General features: G+C 28.3%; 1 protein-coding gene across 2 annotated transcripts; it reads right to left on the bottom strand.

Annotated features, from left to right (window-relative positions):
- Window positions 1-1,161: 1,161 nt before the first annotated feature.
- LOC103501457 (probable serine/threonine-protein kinase WNK5) lies at window positions 1,162-6,988 on the bottom strand. Of its 2 annotated transcripts, none has more exons than XM_008465032.2 (7): window positions 6,266-6,988; window positions 4,436-4,701; window positions 4,119-4,342; window positions 3,798-3,955; window positions 2,900-3,188; window positions 2,371-2,778; window positions 1,162-1,819 (listed from the first exon to the last, which is right to left on the bottom strand). In XM_008465032.2, the coding sequence occupies exons 1-7, from the start codon at window positions 6,320-6,322 to the stop codon at window positions 1,428-1,430; spliced, it is 1,794 nt and encodes a 597-aa protein (XP_008463254.1). In that variant the 5' UTR covers window positions 6,323-6,988; the 3' UTR covers window positions 1,162-1,427. The 2 variants fall into 2 exon arrangements, with proteins under 2 accessions (XP_008463254.1, XP_050944140.1); XM_051088183.1 differs by having other exon boundaries at window positions 1,290-1,744; window positions 6,266-6,979.
- Window positions 6,989-9,604: the final 2,616 nt, after the last annotated feature.

Below are 9,604 nucleotides of genomic sequence, written 5' to 3'. Positions count from 1 at the left end.
ATTAAATATTGGTTTCTAAACTACATGCATATATATATATATATATATATATATATATATATATAAAAGAAAATTTGAGGGGAATATATATATTCTCTTATGAGCTGTTTTGGATAGCAATCCCATTAAGATTCAGGAAAAGTAGAGTTGGATATTTGGTTCAAATTCTTTTCATTTTGGAACTTCACATTTCTCATACCTTTCCTTAAAAAAAGAAAGTAATTCAAACTTTGTTGTTAATGTGTCGCTTTTACAAGGTTTTATTTTAGATTTTGCTTCTTATGAAAGTTGCAAAAGTGGAGTTTTTAGTTAAGAAAATGTAACAAAAAGTGGCTTTGAGATGTAAGTTTTAAGTTCTAATAAGTCATTATTAAATAACATTTTTACTAAAAAAAAGAAATATATTATCAATCAAACGGTGAAGTTTGATTCTTCAATGTTACATGTTGCATGATTCAACTTTGTTTTCCAGAATGAATAATTAACTACTTATTAGATTTTTTTTTTTGATAAGAAAATTTTCTCACACATTTAAAGGTAGATATAGAGGTGTGATGATTAATTAGGAACGGATTGAGGGACATACATCAATACCTACATGGATTGAGCAACTTTAATTTAAACCTATTTTAATCGAGATCACATTCGAATAAGATGGATCATGAGAATATGAACATATGATATATTATTTAATACTTTAAAATTTTGAAATTTAATTTACTGTCTATAAGATTAAATTATGCCTTTCATTTAAGTTGTTCAATCATAGAAACTTTAAAATTAAGCTTGTTTTGTTTGAACTAATTCTATATCAGATAACCTTTTAGAAATGAATATATTGGGAGTGAAGATAAAGTATGTTGAAAATATTCATGTTTGTTTGTGAGAATGGTCTTTACTTTAGGAAGTTGCTTAATCAAATAAATATAACATTGTCATATAACAAGAAGTGTAAGAAAACAGATCATCTAATTCTCCATCGTAGCCTCAATTTTTCAATATTTTTTTTTTAAAAAATAATTGTGAACTTCATAAGAACCACTTCAATCCCTTAAACATTTAATTTAATACTGGATTATCAATCCCATGGTGATTAACTCTTCAAGAACATATTATCTCTTTACAAGTATTTCTAGCCATTAATTAATGCACTTATAAAGCTTTGAACAATACTCAACATATTCTTAAGATAAACTTTTTCTTTTACACATAAAAAATGCATTGAAAAGGCAATACTATTCAATCACACACATATATATATATATCTATGGCTTTATGTTTCACACGTCTTACAAATGCAAAACAATTACTACAAGCCCCAAAACACAATTCAGTATCCTTTTCATTTATTTATATACACAAATTCTCAAATCTCATTGAAATAATTCATGAAACTTTAACACATCCGAATACTAATATCAATTTTGCTACGGCTTTTGGAATCCAATATTCTCCATTGCACCCACCGTATTAAACAAGCGCTTCTTCAACAACGTCTCTACTAAGTACCGGTGCAACGTCTCGCTACGAAGGTTCACCATCGATTTCACCCTAGTAATTCTAGGTGAGTTATTTGATAGAGATCCATTTTCGAATGTTTCTCGATTGGGGATAATTCTAGTGTCCTTGTGCCTCAAATGGTGCGAGTCTATCTTCATGGTTGGGCAAAATCTTGTAGGTTGCTTGGTTGTTGAGATGTATCGAGACTCTCTTCCTTTGATATTTGAGTCATATTCATACTCATCTTCATCGTTTGAGTAAAAACTTAAATCAGAGTAATCGAAGGAATTGAGAGAACAACAAGAACTTGTATCATCCTCTGCATTTATAACCAACCTCAAGAGTATTACATTTATAAGTGTTTAGAACACTATAGTATTTGTTTTTTTATGTAGTGAAAAATATTTAAATGCTTAAACTATGAGTTTCTTATCGTTTACCCTATAATAGTAATCTCACAAGATGTTATACCCAACAGGGATAATCGAATAATTATGTAGATTAAATAGATACAACCTTAAAAAGCTTAAAGGTACTTCTTCCAAAGGTTTTAATTCATAGGATAGAAGAGAATATAACCCTATCGAATTTTATAAAATCAAATCTAGAATTTTACCCAAATTCTTAGTCAAATTTTAAAAATAAATACATGGTTTTAAAAAAGTATATATCTTTTAAAAAATTTCTATACATACAATAGTTTTTTTAAAATAATGGCATAAAGTAGAATAACAAACAAGAAATTATTTATGAGTGAGAACAGTATTTATAGGCTTAATTTAGGAAATCCAGAAGTAAACAACCATATGATTAATGAAAGGTTTGGGCAAAATCCCTCTATGATACAAGAATATAATGAAAAAGATGTACCTCGAAACCATTCAGTGGTAATAGAAGTGTCCATCCCTCCAAAATGATGATTGGGGTTCTCACGGAAAGGGTAGAAATCATGAAGAGAATCTGAGGAGGAGCCATGAGAAGAGCCACAATAATAGAAAGGATGTGGTGTTGCATAGTTTTCGTCGTCATCGTCATCGTCGTTATCGTCGTTGCCATTGTGATCTTGTTCGTAGTTGAAGCTATCTTGATGGTGGATTTCTGGGAACTTCCATTCCTCCCAATCTGGAATCAATGAGGATATCTCCTTCTCTATCATCACAGCTATCTCCAATGGATCCCAATCACTAATAATTTCCAACTCTTTAACCATCTCGGTTGCAACGTCGATTGCAGTGTCGTTTAAGATGTCGAATGCAAAATATACATTCTTAGATTTACCTATATATATATATATATATATATATATATATATATATATCGTTATATAATAATCAGTTTTTTGCAAATTATTGTTGATGTAATGTACTAAAAAGTGAACAAGATCAGAACTTGTATTTACCGTTCTTCACTTTGATCTGCACTTTAAGAAAAATTGAATCATCCTTGGGATTGATTGATCCTGAAATGGCTAAATCTGTTCTTCTTGCCATTATTGATTTCTCTGGAGATAAAGATGAAGACACCAACTCTTCATTATGAGAGACATTGTTACTGTTGGAAGGTGCTAGAAATGGCTCAAGCAAGAGCTCTCTAGCAGAAACCCTCTTTGAAACATTCTCCAAACATTTTCTCACAAATCTTTGGGCCTCCAAGTCTTTGATCTCATAGAATGCATTGGGCAATTTTCCCTGCAATTTCTTTATTAAGTCAACATCTTATGATAGTTATAAGTTTAGTTTTCAACTAAATTAAATTTGACCCATATTTTAAAAAAATATTAATTTTTTTTTTCTCATTTTCCTTATGTAACCATGAAGTGAAATAATGAAATCAATGTTGCTGTATACACAAGCAAATATACTCGATTCTTGCTTTCAATTCTCGTTACTTGTCAAGAAGATAGGCAACGGAGAAAAAACATGTTAAAATTTGAGAAAAACAAAAACTCGACAAATTTAATAACGAGAGTGCAAGCAAACAAAGAGATAACAATTAATAACGGTGAGAGTCAAAATATATCAACTTTATTATACTATTTAGACGATTTTAAGTGCATTTCACTTCATGACATGGCATAACCAAAAGGATATAAAAGCTTGAGTTTTAGAAAAATAGGGACATATTTCATTTGGACCTTGTTCAAACAAACTACTGATACAACTTTCTCCAAAGTTCAACAAATTATTTAAAACTACTTGGTTACTAAGTCGACAATTGGAAATGGATAGAAAACTTATTATAATTGAATTTTTGTAACTAGCATAGATTTAATAATAGTAAAAGTATTGATCACTTACTGAAGTGACTTTCTTGTATATCTGAGCAGGGTTAGAGCATTCGTTATAAGGATACTCTAAAGTAAGCATTTCAATCATACACATTCCAAACGAGTAAACATCCACAAGTTCATTATATTCCTCATCATAAAGCTCTGGTGCCATGAACTCTGGTGTACCTACAAATTTTTTTTCAACATATGACCATTCTTAATTAAACATTTTGACCTGAGTCCTTGAACATGCAACCATTAATTCTAAATCGACAATAATATTATACTATTGTAGAAATATGAAGAGGTCCTATCATCTCAATATTGAATTAGAAGTTTAATTAATTACCTATAACACTATGAGCATTTTGAGAACCATGAAGGATTGTTGCGAGTCCGAGGTCACCAATCTTAACTTGCCCAAGATGGCCATTGATGAATACATTATCACACTTTAGGTCTCTATGGATTACAGGTGGATCATGACCGTGAAGATAAACAAGGCCGTGTAGGATTTGACGAGCCCAATTCTTGATTGCTTCGATGTCAATGTTTTGATACTTTTGTCGATACCTAATAGAATTGACGATCATCCTCTAAATTCAACACAAAAGCGAAAATTAACAAAAACACGAAAGATATATTGTTGAAAGAATTAGTTAGTACTCTCTAAGGGTGCCGGACGTGAACATTTCAGTGATGAAGTTGAACGTTCTGCGATGAGTATCGATCCAAGAAGTGTAGAATCGGATGATCGAGTTGTGGTTGAGGTTCTTGAGGAGATGAACTTCTGAGTATAAACGTTCTAGCTCTTCAGGGGAATGGAAGACATCTTTGAGATGGACTTGGTTCCAAGCCACTTCAATTCCAAGAACCTCATCAAAACCTTTATATACTGTTTTCGTTGCTCCTTTGCCTAAAATTTCTCTGAACTGCACAATAATTATATATATGAAGCATCCAACTAGATCGTATTTGATGATCTAATTATTCTTGTAACTCTAGCTAGGGTTTCAAGATTTCAATTCACTCGTCAATCAGTTACTGCATATGTTATGGATCGAGAGGTTTACAAAAGGTTGGAGTCTAATCTCTCCACCTTTAAATATACATTGTATTATTGAAAAAAGAATTAAAACAAAATAAACAAAAAAGCTTTGAGTTCACTCTTTTCTTTTAAGATATTGGTTGAATTTTGGTAAATTGAGTCGTAAGAATCATAGTTGTTGGTTTGAGTATAGTTCAAATGGATTGAATAGATGCTTTTGGAACAATATTTTTCTTCAATCTCTTTGATGGCAATGTTAAAGGAAAATTTAATAGTTCGTTTAATAATTATTTTATTTTCTAAAAATTAGTAAATTTTTGGGTAATTTTGATATTGCATTTTAATTGCATATTAATTTTGAAAACTAAGATTTTTTTTTAATTTTTTTTATTTTTGAGATTCAAAAGTATTTTACACAGTTGGAAATAAAAAATAAATAAATTATGAGTAAACCAAGTTGTATTTAAAAAATAATAATAATGATGATGATAGTGGAATAATAGATAGACATTATGAAATTCGTGTATAACCACTCTCAAAAGTTTTTTAATTAATAATACTAATAATAACAATGAATTGACGATTAATGTAAGAAAATTAAAATGTCAATATTAAGCATAATTCACTACAGAAAAAAATTGCCAATATCGTAAGTGTATTACATTTTTATTATCATCGAAGTTTAAAATTAATAAACCTTTTATCACGATTTTCCACTTGCATAATTTAGTGTGCATAATTTTTATAATTATGTTTTCCAATATACATGAATCATAAAACATAGTTTTAAGAAAGAAAAAAAAAGATTCAAAAACAATATTAATACATAAGATGGAATTCAAGAATTCATTCACTTTTAAAAGTAATTAATAACACCTACAAAAATATGGTAGGTCAGGTATAGGTTGAAACCCTCTCTTTAAGAGAAAATTCTATTATATCATTTTAAAAAGGAAAAAAGAGAAAATCTTACAAAACCTTAATCTGTGCAAAAATAAAATAAAATAAAAGATCAGACCAAAGATAGAAATCACAGGTTTAAAGCTAAATTACATCAAATACCTAACTTCCACTACGTTTCAACTACATATCTCTATAACTTAAAAAAAAAAAAAAAATTCATTTTAAGTTTTACACTTTTAAACATTGAAAGGAAAGAAATGGACATGGCCCCTCGTTCTATTTATGATATTACATGAAAGATTTTAATCATTATTATATAAGGATTTCGTATTTTATTTCAAATATAGTTAAAACCATTTACGTAATTAGTTTTTACACTCAATTTGATTAAAATTTAAACCTTGCTTTTCAGTCTAGAAGCATCATTGAAACCTACCCTAAACTTGGAACATTTTGTATAAATATTTAACTTTGTTATAGAACATAAAAGATTATAAAACCTTAGCTTAAATTTTTTAAAAATAAGTAAATAAAAAAAAACTTACCCGTCCATAGCGACCAGAAGGATCTGTTTCAGCATATCCAATGTTTGATTGTGCCATTCTTTAATTTCTCTTTTAATTTCACAAAACTTTTAATCAAAAATAATAACACAATATTATTATATAGAAAGTCAGAGAGAGAGAGAGATCAAAAAGAAAAGAAAAGGAAAAAAAAAAAAAGAAAGAAAAGAAAAGAGGAAATTAATTTTGGAATAATAACTATTGTTTTACTTCTGCTAGATGATCCGAGGCTTCCCTTGATAGTTTTCATTGGAGAAAAATCCAAATAAGAACCAAAAAAGGTTTGAGCAATCAACACAAATTAGCTTAATCCAAATCATTTCTACTACTCCACGTGAAAATTTGTGGTAATATTTTGAAACCATTTGTAATTCAAAATTCAAATTCAATAAGAATAAAAGAACTCCAAAGTCACAGACACACACAAACCAAATGATCAAAAGTTTAATTCTTTAGAAAAAGAAAAATAAAAATCAAAGCTTTTGAAATAATTAGATCAAATTATTGGAAACTGAAGAAGAAATTAGAGAAAATATTCTGAATTTGAAGAATCTCTGGCTTCTCTTTGCTATATTCATTTGTGGGTTTCTGAGAATTCTCTTTCAAGAAACAAAAAATGAAAGTTTTTTTTTTTTGTGGGATTTCTGGAAGAGAATAATAATTTGGGAAATGAAAGTTCTTTTTGCAAACTGTTGAATTATGGAAGAAAAGTGATGAAGAAGAATTAAGTAGTAGAAGAAGAAGAAGAAGAAGAAGAAGAGAAGAAAGAGGCGTTAATTTTTTAACGGAACGGATGACGTCTCTGTTTTTGACGGAGTCTATGCCTCGCTGGTGTTAGTTGACGGTGACGGGGTTGATATTTATCGGCTGGCTTGACTTGGCTTGTCTTCGGCTTCTAACTTTTGGTAAATTAGATGTTTAAATATATTTTAATACAAAACCCTAAAACTTTTTAACTTTTAGTTAGCTATAGGCAAAGAATGAAATGAACACATATTACTTACCAAAGATTAATACCCAAAGTCCATTGTGATTGTTTCGATTTGAAATTTAGTGATGATTAAAATAAAATTAGAAAATTAAATACCAAGTTTAAGAAAAAAAACCAAACCAATTGCAATTGAGTCATTATTTGACAATCATTTCGTTTTTTCAAATTAAGTTTATAAATTTTTTTAATTTCTTGTGATAATTTATATTTGTTAAGTAAAAGAGTTGAATTCTTAATCATATTCTAGACAAGAATATTTTTTTAAAAAAGTGAAAATATGATTTGACTTTTGTAACTAATTTTTTTTTCTTTTTGTCTTTTTTTAAAAGAAACAATTGATAATGGAAAGTAGGGAGTTTTAATCACAAAACACTTAATTACTAATTGTAACACAATCGAAGTATGTTGGTGAAAATTTTCTTATTTTTTACTAAGTAAATTAGAAGTAAGAAAAAGGAATTTAAAAGCCTAGTTGAGAAATACAAAAGAAAAAAGAAAGACCAGTTGAAGAAGGGAGCTAGCAGCTGCTTTGCTTCAATGGCATCTCAATATAAATTAAAGATTGAGCTTAGCCGATAAATTAAAATTTTATTTATGAATAAACAAAGAGAGTAATATTTATAAGATTTAAGCTGACTTTTTAAGGGCCAAAGAATGAAGAAGGCCAATTTGACCCTTTAATTTCTCTTCATTTTCAATTCTATATTGCTCAATATTTCATCTTTTAAAACAAAAAAAAAAAAAAAAAAAAAAAAAAAAAAAAGAAGAAAATTGACCACCTTTTAAACTTTTTTCATTTCAATACTAATAATAACATAGAGAGAGATTCCACATGTAAGCAACTTAGGGATTGCACCCGCATACCTTGGAAATGTTTATATTCATTTCTTCATATTTTTCTTCTTTAGTTTTTTTTTAAATATATATATATATATATATATATATATATATATATATATATATATATATATATATATATATATATATATAAACAATTATCGCAAAATTTATCTATCATCTAAGGTTACTAGTTGGTTTTAAGTATTTTAATAATTAGAAACCACATATTTTCTTAATTTATAGATTTATAGAAAAATCAATCAGACACATAACATGTGGCTAAATAAGCACAAATATGAAAAGTTAATATGTATATAAATACGTATATACACAAACGACCGACAATTAACTGAATATTGATTGGTTGTGGGTTATGATTCCAATAATTTTATATGTTGAATCATTTTGTATTTGCCACTATTTTTTATTTATAATTCTATCACAATTATGCTAAATTTTCAACTGGACTAATATTTTTAATATTTAAGCTGACTTTATAAGAGCATGGGTTTGGATTTTGATTCGTTTGACACCATTGGTTTCTTGTCACTTTCATCCCAAATTTTATAACCATATAGTTGACTTTACGTGTCAATCAACAAGTTGTGGGTTCTTGATTAAAATATTCAACAATTTTATTAACATATAAAATTTATTTATTCTTCAATAATCATTTTTTTTAATTAAAGGTATTACGTAATGTTATATATATATGTGTTTTAATATGGAGAAACAGATGCTTATAGCTCACCAGTTTCTTCTGTACAAGTTCTCATTTTCTATAATTTCATCTTTCGATCCTAAACCCTAAACAACAATCAACAATCAAACATAACAACCAAGGCTCTTTTTTTAAGTTTTTAGTTTTGTGATGTTTACAAATAATGTTGTGAAATTGATTGAATAGTGTATCGTGTCAATTAGCCTATACATCAACGATTAACTTTGTTGTATGGAAAAATCAATACTATATTGATGACCTTGATAAATTAAGATACAAAAATTATTGGGAATCATCAAACACCTACAAAGTTTTCATAGGGTGAGATAAGTAAAGATTTGTATACAATACAGTTATTTTAGGGTAAAAGTATTGGAACCACATACTTCAGACCACATACCTTACGGTTATTACGCACTGATGTACAAATTAAGTTGGGCTCAATTTAGGATACCACAACTCTTAAGTTACAACACTTTGATCCACATGTTTGAATCATATGCATAAACCTAAATGCTAGATGAAGCCAATCCAATTAACGAACTATTTAAAGAACTATTTAAACAACTCAAATACAAGACGTTTTTACCACTTTCATTTAATACAATGTCCTACTTGTAAACGATAAGGTCTTGATATATAAACTTTTGATACAGAAACAATTCATACATAAACTAGAATCAAATGAATGAGCCAACCTCTGATGGTTCATGCAACTCAAGTATGAAAAAAAAATAAACTTGTGAAAAGATTCGATCTTTTCTTATAC

The sequence above is a fragment of the Cucumis melo genome, chromosome 8 (genome assembly GCF_025177605.1).
Source record: "Cucumis melo cultivar AY chromosome 8, USDA_Cmelo_AY_1.0, whole genome shotgun sequence".
Classification (NCBI taxonomy): Eukaryota; Viridiplantae; Streptophyta; class Magnoliopsida; order Cucurbitales; family Cucurbitaceae; genus Cucumis; species Cucumis melo.
The sequence above is the reverse complement of the archived record's forward strand: the minus strand, read 5'-3'. Positions and strand labels throughout refer to the sequence as shown.